Here is a 15,073-nt window from a genome sequence, read left to right on the forward strand (position 1 = left end):
TGGGTTTTTTTTAGCTGTATATGCTGTGACAGAAAGCGCATGTGTTGCGTTCTTTCCAGGTGGGTGAAAAAAGTTTGCATGCTCCTTCATGGGCTCTGCTCATCGCTTGTTTCTCTAAACCCTGTAGTTGGATCTTCAGAGGTTCACCACTACGAAGACAAAGTATTTTGTCTTACAAGGCTTTATTTACTAAAATATTTAATTATAAGGCACACAGATGTACTAATTTTTCATAAATTATTACTGTAACGATATAATGATATGATTTTTTTTTAAATAAATATAATACAACTTAGGTACCCCAGCTTTAAGATACTAAAAAATGCAGTTTATTTTCCGTAATGGAGGTGATTATTATTAGCTAGGGGTGCGGCTCCACACTATGTATGGACTTACATAATTAGCTGCTAGACCCTTGTCAGCCGGGGCACATAGAGTACCGTAAGTACAGTTTTAGCCAGAGGGGATCATTGTTTAAAAGACACTAATCAGCAATGGCGTTCACATACTTTTCGCAAGAATCGTTTCATACTGATCCCTAATTTGAAATATTATATTACCATTAATCAGTGCAAACTGACATGACAAGTGTGAAGAGGCGTTATGATGCTAATTTTTAGCTAAAAAAAACATTAATATCCATCCATCCCTTTTCTACCGTTTGTCCCTTTTGGGATCATGGGGGGGGCCGCTTGTGCCTATCTCAGCTGCATTCGGGCGGAAGGCGGAGTACACCCTGGACTAGTCGCGATCTCACCGCAGACATTAATATAATGTTATGAACATTATATAATACAGCACAGTCCAGAACATTCACTGGGAAAATGGGCTATATGATTTAAAAAATATTCAAACATGTTTTTTTTTCCTCAGTGTTACACTTTGACGTTTTTGCAAATAAATAGGTTTTGAAAAACAAGGGCGATCGCACTCTTCTTGTGGTCTCACCTTCCCATGCTTGTTCAGTGCGATTTGGGATGTTGCAGTAGCCAAAAGCTTCCTTTATGGGATTGGGCTTCTGAGTTTGAGGCACCTGAAATATTCGCTTTCTGCTCTTGACTTGAGACACACCGACAGCTCCATTTGCAGCCTGAAGGGGTTTCTCCTCCACAACAGGAGTCGTAGTGATTTCACTGACTGCAGAAAATAGGACAAAGAATGCCAAATAATTAAGTAAGTAAGTAAGTAAGTACATTTTATTTATAAATCGCTTTTCACGGATAAAATCAAAGCGCTGTACAGAACATAGGTGAAGTAAAACAATTAAATTAAAACAACAGGGGCAACATCATAAAAAGGATATAAAGTGGATTAAAATTGATAGTTAAAAGGTGCATTAACTAGAAGTTTTACTAAAAAGAGAAGTTTTCAAATGTTTCTTAAGTTTCAACACAGTCAAGATCACGGAGGGACTGGTGCAAATTGTTCCAGAGTATGAGAGCTATAGCCTGGAAGGCCAGGTCTAGACAGGTTTTAAAACATTTTTTAAGATCTTTAGAAGACCCTGATCTGAAGACCGGAGGCTGCGCGCTGAAGTGTCAGTGATGTACTGAGGGGCCCCACCATGCAATGCACGGAATGTCAGGACTAAAATTTTAAACTCAATGCAGAATTTAGCTGGAAGCCAATGAAGACTGGGTAAAATAGGGGTTCACCGGTCAAAAGTCTGGCAGCTGCATTTTGTGCAGTCTGAAGTCTCTTTAGCGTTGACTTGTTGAAAAGAATTAAAAGAGAACTGCAACAGTCAATATGAGATGAAATGAACGCGAGAATGATCATTTCAAGATCATAATTTTGACCAAAAATGTCTTATTTTAGAAATATTTCTGAGATGATAACAATAGTTTTTGGTCAGTTGATGGCAGTGACCCTCCAAAGACATGGACTGATCAAACACAACCCCAAGGTTTCTGAGGCTGCTTTTAACAGATGCACCCAGAGCAGCAAGGGAGTTCTTGATCAGGGGGAGATTTTTATCGGGGAGCAATTATCAGAGTTTCCGTTTTGTTAAAATGTATCTGGAGGAAATTTAATGACAACCAGTTTTTAATACAGGATATGTACTCCAAGAACTCAGATAAAACGTGAAACAATTAATCATTGAAGGAGCATAACAGTTGAATATCATCTGCATAGAAATGATAAGAAACATTTTTAAAACTACTGATCAACCTCTCAAGCTGCATCAGACACAACAAAAATAAAACAGATTCAAGATCAGAACCCTGGGCCACACCACATGACAGGTTGGACACATTGGGAATTACATCATTAAAAGCAACATTAAAAGGTAATCCATTTATATAAAAAGGAAACCACTGGAGAACAGCACCAGAAATCCCCATCTCAGATTTGTTAAATAACATTAACTTGAGACAATTAAGGAGAGCGATCAAAGTGCAAAATGAAATGTAAATTTTTAGTAGTTCTAAATGTGAATGAGATACTAAAGTAAAAATGTGGGGGGGGGGAAAGGGTATTCACAGTTCACCTCATCACCATATCAACAGCTGAGCGGATTAAAACACTCAATGGCAAGTAGAAAGTTGCCTTGACACCAGCATTGACAGGATCACCGGGAGAATCTCCAATAGGTTGTTTTAGAGGCTGTAGAAACAGGGAGAGCTTTTCAAAAGGAACCAACTCTATGACCCCAAAAAAAGGAACTCAAAGGCTCCTTTGGCTCTCAAATGTCCAAATCCAACTTATGGCAGACACAACTGGAAACTTCAACTGTATATAATTAAATATAAATACATGAATACATAATTCTGCTAGAGATAGACCCCAATCAGTCTGACCATGCAGGGCTTTGTCATTGTTACATGTACAGCTCACAAGGTACTTTTGGGATTCGAGCAGTCACCCGGCTAATTGTTATGCTTTAGGTCAGTGGTTCTCAAACTTTTTTCAGTGATGTACCCCCTATAAATATTTTTTTAATTCAAGTACCCCCTAATCAGAGAAAAGCATTTTTGGTTGAAAAAAAGAAATAAAGAAGTACAATACAGCACTATGTCATCAGTTTCTGATTTATTAAATTGTATAACAGTGCAAAATATTGCTAATTTGTAGTGGTCTTTCTTGAACTATTTGGAAAAAAAGATATAAAAATAACTAAAAACTTGTTGAAAAATAATCAAGTGATTCAATTATAAACAAAGATTTCTACACTTAGAAGTAATCATCAACTTAAAGTGCCCACTTTGAGGATTGTAATAAAGATCAATTTGGATTCATCAACTTCATTCTAAACATTTCTTCACAAAAAAAGAAATCTTTAACATCAATATTTATGGAACATGTCCACAAAAAATCTAACTGTCAACACTGAATATTGCATTGTTGCATTTCTTTTCACAGTTTATGAACTTACATTTATATTTTGTTGAAGTATTATTCGATATATGTATTTATAAAGGATTTTTGAATTGTTGCTATTTTTAGAATATTTAAAAAAAATCTCACGTACCCCTTGGCATACCTTCAAGTACCCCCAGGGGTATGCGTACCCCGATTTGAGAACCACTGCTTTACGTCATGAGCAAAAATTCCGGTTATGATCCGCCCCGCTGCTAGTTGGCATAGCAAATGCATAGCAAAGATCCAGTCTCTCGCCCACAAGCATTACCGAGACATTTGTTTTTCCAACCATGAAAACTAAGAAAATGAGTGTTAAGGGCAGTGCTAAGAAAAACAGGCAAATTAAATAAAGAAATCATCGAAAAAACATGACCAACTTGGCAAAATAATAGAAGGAGTCGATAAAGGCTACAATACAGGCAACCAAAAAGCATTGAAATAAAAGCGTGGACATCTATCCATGAAAATATGGAGAAGCTGCTGATAGTGTGATGGAAGGAGAAGCAGCTCACAGGAGATGCGGTAGAAATATGCTTTTCAAGGTAATTATTACAACAGTACTCCAAAAACTACTGCAGTTAATTGTAGAACATTATATCGTATTGTTTTTAGTGTGTCTGCCTCACAATACAAAAGTCCTGGGTTCGATCCCGCACTCGGGATCTTTCTGTGTGGAGTTTGCATGTTCTCCCTGTGACTGCGTGGGTTCCCTCCCACCAGGTACTCCAGCTTCCTCCCACCTCCAAAGACATGCACCTGGGGATAGGTTGATTGGCAACACTAAATTGGGTGTACCAGGCATTCCGCCCGATTGTAGCTGAGATAGGCTCCAGCACCACCTGCGACCCCGAAAGGGATAAGCGGTAGAAAATGGATGCATGTATGGATGGACGTTTTTGATACACCATCTATTATCTAGAAGTATTTTTTTTCCTATTAAAAATATAATACATGTTAAAATTGTGGTGTTGATTGAATAACTGAATTTCAATACATTAAATGGGAAACATTGATATAAGTGAATATTTAGGGTTCCAAGCAGAACTAATTAATACACTTACATACACCTGTGAAGGACATAATGTCATGGCTGTCTTGAGTTTCCAATAAGTTTTACAATTCTTATTTTTTTGTGATAGAGTGATTGGAGCAAAAACATTCATGAAGGCTGGTTCTTTTATGAATTTATTATGGGTCTACTGAAAATGTGACCAAATCTGCTCTGTCAAAAGTATACATACAGCAACATACATTATCAATCTTAACTTCATGTGAGTGATTATGATTAACAACACCTATTGACTTCTTTGAACCCGTTTAAATAGGGCTCATGTGATGCAGTCATTAGACTCGATTACAAACACGACAATCAGAAAGTCAAAGGAACTCTGCACAGATCTGAAAAAATGAATCATTGACTTGCACAAATCAGGAAAATCCATCCATCCATCCATTTTCTACCGCTTATTCCATTTGGGGTCGGGGGGGGCGCTGGTGCCTATCTCAGCTACAATCGGGCAGAAGGCGGCGTACACCCTGGACAAGTCGCAGGGCCAACACAGATAGACAGACAACATTCACACTCACATTCACACACTAGGGCCAATTTAGTGTCACCAATCAACCTATCCCCAGGTGCATGTCTTTGGAAGTGGGAGGAAGCCGGAGTACCCAGATGGAACCCACGCATTCACGGGGAGAACATACAAACTCCACACAGAAAGATCCTGAGGCTGGGATTGAACCTGGGACTACTCAGGACCTTCGTATTGTGAGGCAGACGCACTAACCCCTCTTCCACCCTGAAGCCAATCAGGAAAATCACTTAGAGACATTTCATAGCAGCTTAAGGTCCCAAGAGCAACTGTGCAAACAATTGTTCTTAATTATAAAGTGCATGGCACAGTTTTGTCACTGCCACGATCAGGAAGAAAACCCAAGCTATCACATGCTGCTGAGAGAAGATAGGTCAGGATGATCAAGAGTCAACCGAGGACCACCAAAAAGCAGGTTTGCAATGAATTGGAAGCTGCTGGAACACAGGTGTCAGTGTCCACAGTCAAGCGTGTTTTGCATCGCCATGGACTGGGAGGCTACCATGCAAAAAGGAAGCCCATGCTCCAGAAGCGACACTTTAAGGCTTGTCTAAAGTTTGCTGCTGTCCACATGGACAAAGATAAGACCTTCTGGAGGAAAGTTCTGTTATACAGTGTATACAGTTAGGGATGTGAGGAGTAGCTCACGGCAGCACCTGCTGTTTGTTGAAAACATTAACTGCAGAGTGATATGTGCTTTGATGTCTTCAAAACATTACAAATAGTCACTAGATCTGTGGCTAATCGCTATGGAGAAAGAAAGTCACCAAGAGGAGTTGGAAAGTCACTATATTCAGCAAGAAAGTTGACGAATTGGCAACACTCCGTTGAGGTGTGTGAAAAATGCAGACGCCTAGACCCACCCCTCATTGCTTCTGATTGGTTTACAATTCGTGGTGCCTGCCCGTGGTTGGTTAGATTAAGGCTTGGTTATCTTGGTCAATCAATCAGTTACTTGACCTACACAAGCTGCGAGGCCCTAAGTTTATTATTATGAAGAAAATAAATATACAGTATTCAATGGAGAAATGTCAAGTGTGGCGTGAGAATGGGCTAAATTGTGTGACTGTCACGCTGTAAACCTTAGGTTTGGCAGCTCTGAATATTATGGGGTTTTTTCTACAATTCTAACACTTCCTTGTGGTCTACATAACATGTAATGGTGGTTCTTTGGTCAAAATGTTGCATTGATTATATTTTCAAGAACATCTTCAAGCGGCTTTCTGACTGTCTCTTCAGGATGTGCCATTTTGGTCTTATTTATGTGCCTCAGCTTCGACAGCGTCTTTTGCCTGTCATCTTTTTTGTGGTTTTTAGTGTTTCTATAGCCAGTCTACTGACAGATATAAGTTAGAACAATATGCAATTTTGTAACAGAAATGTATACCATGTATGAATAATCCAGAGACGTTGCTGGTGCAAAAAACGTTACAGGTTTTGCGCATTCTAACTGGCTCGAGTGGCAGAAGTATGCAGGAAGGCAAGATTATTTCATAAATATCTCTGCAATACTGCCACGGTTTAATTTAACAGGAATTTCAGGAACTTTTGCAAATCGCAAATACACAACAGCAGGTATGAATAGGTAAGAAAAGTTAGTTTTGCATGATGAAGCCCCTTACTTCCAATGCCAATTTAGGTACCAATAGTTTCCCGAATAGCAGTCGAATTCACATCTAGTGGTGTTCAAATACTTTTTAAAACTTAGTGATACTCTGAATCTCAAGTGTTGAATGCTTTGTGACAACTTTCATTCCTATCAAAGTAGTAGTGTTGCAACAGTTAAAAGAACTGAAACTGTTATTATTTATAGCTCGGTTGGTAGAGCGGCCGTGCCAGCAACTTGAGGGTTCCAGGTTCGATCCCCGCTTCAGCCATCCTAGTCACTGTCGTTGGGCAAGACGCTTTACCCACCTGCTCCCAGTGCCACCAACACTGGTTTAAATGTAACTTAGGTATTGGGTTTCACTTTGTAAAGCGCTTTGAGTCACTAGAGAAAAAGTGCTATATAATTATAATTCACTTCACTAAAATATTCCATTAAAATAGCTTACAGCCATGCTATTCATTTCATCAAAAAGATTTGATTGAAAACTTCCTTATGAATCCTTAGTCAAATCAGAAAAGATGTCAAGCAAGTTCTTTCCAAAAAAATAGTCTCTTAAACTTTACATACAGTATTACTGTTTTAAGTACTATACCGTTAAAACTTAAGCAGCGCTGAAATTGTCAATAAATACAAGGAAAGCAAATCTGTTCGGTGATTTCTCCAGACACTTACCTATGACGAGGGAGAAGAAAAAGTGTGCTAGAGCAGTAGAGACCATTTTGTCGACTGCACAGAGCGTTGTGAGATCCAGAAAAACACACTGTAGTCCATTCAGGACCACAACTAGTCTCTCCCTACATTCTGTGCTCCCTACACTGTCACCCCCGCCAGCCAATTGACACACGCCTGCCTGAGCTAACCAAACTTTTGGAACGAGCTCCATCCAAGCAAATGCACAAAGGGGCTATTGAAAAGGGCAGCTAAACATTGTGGATGCATGCAAATGACTGGCACATAAAGGTGATGTTTCCATATATGTGTTTGTTTTTAGGTACACTAACTCATGCTCAGCACTTATGTTGAAAAAATGCATTTACAAAATCTCCATCCAACTGTGAAATTCACAAAGACAGCAGGGTAGAGTCTATTGCTGAAAAAAATACTACAGAGCAGAAGCCATACATTGGAACCTCTTTAGTCAAATATTCCTAAGGTCGTACAATGCTGAACTGGGGTGCCGGAAAAAACATTTATCAGTCCGAATCCTGACTCTTATTTGTTAATGATTTAAAATTAATTTAAAAAATACGTTTTTCCAGCCATCCCTCTACCATCTTGCTGCACGTATCGTTTTTTAGGTAACAGCCTTTGATTGTATTGTTTATACAAGGTGGGTGGGTCCCGCACACTGATAATATTAGTTAGCTAGCTTTAGATGTCGCTAGTGCTAGGCAGTATCACGGTATTAAATATAATACCAGTATATTCTACAAAACCCGTTTCCATATGAGTTGGGACTTTGTGTTAGATGTAAATAGAAACGGAATACAATGATTTGCAAATAATTTTCAACCCATATTCAGTTGAATATGCTACAAAGACAACATATTTGATGTTCAAACTGATAAACATTTTATTTTTTTGCATATAATCATTAACTTTAGAATTTGATGCCAACAACACGTGACAAAGAAGTTGGGAAAGGTGGCAATAAACACTGATAAAGTTGAGGAATGCTCATCAAACACTTATTTGGAACATCCCACAAGTGTGCCGGCTAATTGGAAACAGGTGGGTGCCATGATTGGGTATAAAAACAGCTTCCATTAAAATGCTAAGTAATTCACAAACAAGGATAGGGCGAGGGTCACCAATTTGTAAGCAAATTGTCAAACAGTTTTAGAACAACATTTCTCAACGAGCTATTGCAAGGAATTTTGGGATTTTACCATCTACGGTCGGTAAAATCATCAAGAAGTTCAGAGAATCTGGAGAAATTACTGCACGTAAGCGACGATATTACGGACCTTTGAACCCTCAGGTGGTACTGCATCAAAAACCGACATCAGTGTGTAAAGAATATCACCACAAGGGCTCAGGAACACTTCATAAAACCACTGTCACTAGATACAGTTGGTCGCTACATCTGTAAGTGCAAGTTAAAACTCTACTATGCAAAACGAAAGCCATTTATCATCAACACAAAGGAACACCGCCGGCTTCGCTGGGTCCGAGCTCATCTAAGATGGACTGATGCAAAGTGGAAAAGTGTTCTGTGGTCTTACAAGTCCACGTTTCAAATTATATTTGAAAACTGTGAACGCGGTGTCCTCCGGAACAAAAAGGAAAATAACCATTCGGATTGTTATAGGCGCAAAGTTCAAAAGCCAGCATCTGTGATGGTATGGGGGTGTATTAGTGCCCAAGGCATGGGTAACTTACACATCTGTGAAGGCACCATTAATTCTGGATGGTCCATACAGGTTTTGGAGCAACATATCAATCAATCAATCAATCAATCAATGTTTACTTATATAGCCCTAAATCACTAGTGTCTCAAAGGGCTGCACAAACCACCACGACATCCTCGGTAGGCCCACATAAGGACAATGAAAACTCACACCCAGTGGGACGTCGGTGACAATAATGACTATGAGAACCTTAGAGAGGAGGAAAGCAATGGATGTCGAGCGGGTCTAACATGATACTGTGAAAGTTCAATCCACAATGGATCCAACACAGTCGCGAGAGTCCAGTCCAAAGCGAATCCAACACAGCAGCGAGAGTCCCGTTCACCGCGGAGCCAGCAGGAAACCAACCCAAGCGGAGGCGGATCAGCAGCGCAGAGATGTCCCCAGCCGATACACAGGCAAGCAGTACATGGCCACCGGATCGGACCGGATCCCCTCCACAAGGGAGAGTGGGACATAGAAGAAAAAGAAAAGAAACGGCAGATCAACTGGTCTAAAAAGGGAGTCTATTTAAAGGCTAGAGTATACAAATGAGTTTTAAGGTGAGACTTAAATGCTTCTACTGAGGTGGCATCTCGAACTGTTACCGGGAGGGCATTCCAGAGTACTGGAGCCCGAACGGAAAACGCTCTATAGCCCGCAGACTTTTTTTGGGCTTTGGGAATCACTAACAAGCCGGAGTCCTTTGAACGCAGATTTCTTGCCGGGACATATGGTACAATACAATCGGCAAGATAGGATGGAGCTAGACCGTGTAGTATTTTATACGTAAGTAGTAAAACCTTAAAGTCACATCGAGGCGAGACGTAACAAACGCATGGATAATGATCTCAGCGTCTTTAGTGGACAGAATGGAGCGAATTTTAGCGATATTACGGAGATGAAAGAAGGCCGTTTTAGTAACGCTTTTAATGTGTGCGTCAAAGGAGAGAGTTGGGTCGAAGATAATACCCAGATTCTTTACCGTGTCGCCATGTTTAATTGTTTGGTTGTCAAATGTTAGAGTTGTATTATTAAATAGAGTTCGGTGTCTAGCAGGACCGATAATCAGCATTTCCGTTTTTTTGGCGTTGAGTTGCAAAAAGTTAGCGGACATCCATTGTTTAATTTCATTAAGACACGCCTCCAGCTGACTACAATCCGGCGTGCTGGTCAGCTTTAGGGGCATGTAGAGTTGGGTGTCATCAGCATAACAGTGAAAGCTAACACCGTATTTGCGTATGATGTCACCTAGCGGCAGCATGTAGATGCTGAAGAGTGCAGGGCCAAGGACCGAACCCTGGGGAACTCCACACGTTACCTTAACGTAGTCCGAGGTCACATTGTTATGGGAGACACACTGCATCCTATAATGAAGATAAGAGTTAAACCAAGACACGGCTAAGTCTGACATACCAATTCGTGTTTTGATACGTTCTAATAAAATATTATGATCGACGGTATCGAAAGCAGCGCTAAGATAGAGGAGCAGCAACATAGATGACGCATCAGAATCCATCATTAGCAATAGATCATTAGTCATTTTTGCGAGGGCTGTCTCCGTGGAGTGATTTGCCCTGAAACCGGATTGAAAGGTTTCACATAGATTGTTAGACACTAAGTGTTCATTTAACTGCTCCGCAACAATTTTTTCAAGGATTTTTGAAATAAAGGGAAGGTGAGACACCGGTCGGTAGTTTACCATGAGGTCAGGATCGAGGTTAGGTCTTTTAAGAAGAGGATGAATAACCGCTTTTTTGAATGCTAGGGGAACAGTGCCCGAGGAAAGTGATAAGTTTATAATATTTAACACTGATGGACCTAATAATACAAAGAGCTCCTTGATCAGTTTCCCAGGAAGAGGGTCAAGTAAGCATGTTGTCTGTTTTATTCCATTTACACGTTGTAACAATTCCTCTAATGTTATTTCCTCAAAACGAGAGAAACTATTTTGGAGGGCAGTATCCGCCGTATATACCATCAAATCAGTGTTAATAGAACCCCGTTGTAGCTGGGACGCATTGTCTTTAATCTCCTTTCTAATGACTTCAATTTTCTTACTAAAGAATTGCATAAAGTCATCAGCTGAGTGGGTTGAGCTACTGGAAGGGGTCCCTTGTTGGGTTAGCGATGCTACCGTACTAAACAAAAATTTAGGATCGTTTTTATTACGGTGGATGAGATTTGAGTAATATTTAGCTTTAGCTAAGGTAAGCATGCGTTTATAAGTTATTAAACCATCACTCCATGCTTGATGGTGCACCTTAAGTTTAGTCGTGCGCCATTTGCGTTCCAGCTTTCTACATAATAATTTCTGAGTTCTAGTTTCTTCTGCAAACCACGGGGTGCGCTTTTTTGGAGCCTTTTTTAACTTTAGCGGTGCTATGTTATCAATGGTTTCGCGCAGGGTGTCGTTAAAGTTGTTAGTGAGGTTATCAATAGAGCCCACATACTTTGGGAATGGTGCCATTACCGAGGGCAGTAGGTCAGCCAGAGTTGTCGTTGTGGCCGTATTAATGTTGCGGCTGCTATAGCAGTTATTATTATTATTATTAGTTTGACGAACATGCGTCTGAACCTCGAATTTTATAAGGTAATGATCGGACAATACTTTAGTATACGGGAGTATCGTAACTTTGGAGACGGTGATACCCCTGACAAGCACTAGGTCTATCGTATTACCGTTGCGATGCGTGGGTTCATTTATTATTTGTGTGAGACCACAGCTATCAATTACAGTCTGGAGCGCTACGCACGGTGGGTCCGATGGGGTATTCATATGGATATTAAAGTCCCCCATTATGATTATATTATCAGCGTGTGTCACTAGATCAGCAACGAACTCTGAGGATTCATTGATAAAGTCCGAATAGGGCCCTGGGGGGCGGTAGATAACAGCCAGGTGTAGAGGCAGCGGTGTGACAGACTTCATAGTAAGCACCTCAAACGATTTATATTTATTATTTATGTTAGGACTAAGGTTAAAGTTTTCGTTGTATATTAGTGCGACCCCCCCACCCCTTTTAAGCGGACGGGCAATATGCGCATGTGTAAAGTTAGGAGGACATGCCTCATTTAGCGCAAAAAAGTCGTTTGGTTTAAGCCAGGTTTCGCTGAGACCGATGACGTTAAGATTGTTGTCTCTGATAATATCACTAACTAACAACGTTTTTGGAGACAATGATCTTATGTTTAAAAAACCTATATTATAGGTAGTGGGCTGTTTTAGGGAGTTTTTGATCAAATTATCCGTAGTAGCAATATTAATAATGTTGTGTTTATTATGCCCAGTGCATTTAGTATAGTTACGACCATACCTAGGAATTGATACGACAGGAATTTTCCGATTGTTTGATTATTTTCCGATTGTTTGATTGTTGCTTTGATAAACTGCATGCATCATGGTTAGCCACCTCAGTAACGGGGATTTTCCGATTGTTTGTTTGTTGCTTTGATAAACTCCACGCATCATAGTTAGCCACCTCGGTAGAACACATGTCCAACTCTGAAACACTCAAAGCAGAAAAAACGTGTTCTAATTTAACTGACTCCTTACCCAGACCAGTAGTCTTGCATTTTCCATTTAAATCCGTCTTCAGGATGGAGGGAAGTGGTGTTCTGTGGGGATTAGCCTTCTGCTTTGTTTTTAGCCCCGCTCGACATCCGCGTTTCCGATCACACCGCTGGCGTCTGCTGCGTAGACGGCCCCCGCTGCTACTAGACTCCCCTGCTTCACAGGCCGCTGGATGTAGCCGCCGACGTATTCCCATGCTAGTTAGCATGTTTAGCACGCACGCGTCTATCAGTCCAAAACGGCCCGATATGTCCACATCCAGAAGTGTCTGGCGGTCGTACGTGATCTCGGAGTGACCACGATGTGAGCCAGCCATAAAGTTTGTAGAATTGTCCGGTATTTCTGCCAAGTGTTCCATCTTTAGCAAGAGCCCCTCGAGGTCGCAGCCCGTCCGGGCGCCGCCATCTTGGAATATATGTTGTCATCCAAGCAACGGTATCATGGACGCCCCTGCTTATTTCAGCGAAACAATGCCAAGCCACGTGTTTCAACAGCGTGGCTTCGTAGTAAAAGAGTGCAGGTACTTTCCTGACCCGCCTGCAGTCCAGACCTGTCTCCCATCGAAAATGTGTGGCGCATTATGAAGCGTAAAATACAACAGCGGAGACCCCGGACTGTTGAACGACTGAATCTCTACATAAAACAAAAATGAGAAAGAATTCCACTTTCAAAGCTTCAACAATTAGTTTCCTCAGTTCCCAAACGTTTATTGAGTGTTGTTAAAAGAAAAGGGGATGTAACACAGTGGTGAACATGCCCTTTCCCAACTACTTTGGCACGTGTTGCAGCCATGAAATTCTAAGTTTATTATTATTTGCAAAAAAAATAAAGTTTATGAGTTTGAACATCAAATATCTTGTCTTTGTAGTGCATTCAATTGAATATGGGTTGAAAAGGATTTGCAAATCATTGTATTCCGTTTATATTTACATCTAACACAATTTCCCAACTCATATGGAAACGGGGTTTGTGCAAAGAGATAAATATTTGAGTAGAGGTGGGGATGTTTGGCCACCTTACGATTTGATTACGGTTCAGGAGCTATGATTTGATTAAATATCGATTATTGATGCATCTGTAATACAGTATATGTATATTTATGCAGTGGCAAGTAATCATTCTGGTTTTGTTGTCAACACATCAGCACTCAGCTCTGACCTGCCATTGGATACACTGATGGCGCAGAATAACTTTGTCATTGTATATTGTGCAAAAAAGTCAGTGTGTGTGTGTGTGTGTGTGTGTGTGTGTGTGTGTGTGTGTGTGTGTGTGTGTGTGTGTAAGTAACATAAACAAAAGAGTATTCGGAAATCCAATTTGAGAAAAAAAAAATCCCTCACTAAAGATTGGTTTGTCGAAATATTTTTTGAATCCCATTTTAAACCTTCTTGCAACATTCCTATTTCATTTGATTTCTAGTTCTCAGGAGTCGTGAGTAAAACAATAGTCAAGCATTGACGCATAATCAAACACAACGTGTGATAAAATCTCCCGATGCCTCATTGTGTGTCACTTTAAGAAAAAACATGTGAACGATACAACTGTTGTGACGTTTGACTGAGTAACCCCAACTGTGTTTATCAGGAGGCGCTTCTTTCGGCTCACGAGTGAGCAACTGAAAAGTCAGATTAGTGGCGGGCTGTGTTTGACATTAATTTTCGTTGCCACCATCAATCTAAATGGAATTTAGAAAAGGGAAAATTACTTTGATTTTATAGTGCTAAATACAGTAAATGTTCTGCAGTTTCAATACAGCCAGTGAGTGTGCATAATTACCGAAATTACCTACTGGACACCAACCACCAAAAAAAATTACAAAAAAATCAACATTAGTTTCTTGTCCCAGACTCCCATGTGGCCTTAATCCAAAGGGACAGCCCCTTATCATAGAAGAGATTGACATCTTATTCAGCACATTTAATGAAGTACTAATGCCTGACAATTCAAGAACAGCTTAGGATGTTCCGATAAGTCCACGATTGCCCTATGCGTTAATTTTACATTTTAACCAGGGGTGTTCTAATGAAGTTTTAATGCTGTCACACTGCAAACCAAGCAGACTGAACCTCGAGGATGGTCATACATGACAGACTTTCTTATGAACAAACACACTTAACACATGAATGGGCATACAAGTCATTAAGTGTGTATGTGTGTGTCTGTGATGCAAATTAAAACAGAGCAGTAAGCACAACTTAAAAAGTGGAAAAGACACAGATGGAGGCAATCTATAAAACATGAGAAATGCCAGGCGATTGAAGTGCATGCTTCTTCAGGATAATGCCTGAAATCCTCCTCCACGATTGATGAATAAATTATAGCGAAAAAGCAAAAGATTGAAAATGTAAAAAAAGAGCAGGTTTTAAAGTGAGCCAAATTAGGCTTGGGGATATGGTCTTTTTTTTAATATCGCAATATTTTAGACCATGTCGCGATAAACGATAAATATCTCGATATTTTTCCTTAGCCTTGAATGAACACTTGATACATATAATCACAGCAGTATGATGATTCTATGTGTCTACATTAAAACATTGTTTTT

The 15,073-nt window shown here is 40.1% G+C and overlaps 1 protein-coding gene across 1 annotated transcript in view; it reads right to left on the reverse strand.

Moving 5' to 3' along the window:
- The window catches only part of pxylp1 (2-phosphoxylose phosphatase 1), a 67,979-nt gene that overhangs the window by 37,002 nt on the left and 15,904 nt on the right, over positions 1 to 15,073 (reverse strand). The window contains exon 3 of the mRNA XM_061918871.1: positions 949 to 1,137. Within this exon, the coding sequence (XP_061774855.1) occupies positions 949 to 1,137 (189 nt within the window). The remainder of the gene's footprint in view (positions 1 to 948; positions 1,138 to 15,073) is intronic.

Source organism: Nerophis ophidion, linkage group LG13 (genome assembly GCF_033978795.1).
Source record: "Nerophis ophidion isolate RoL-2023_Sa linkage group LG13, RoL_Noph_v1.0, whole genome shotgun sequence".
NCBI classification, from domain to species: domain Eukaryota; kingdom Metazoa; phylum Chordata; class Actinopteri; order Syngnathiformes; family Syngnathidae; genus Nerophis; species Nerophis ophidion.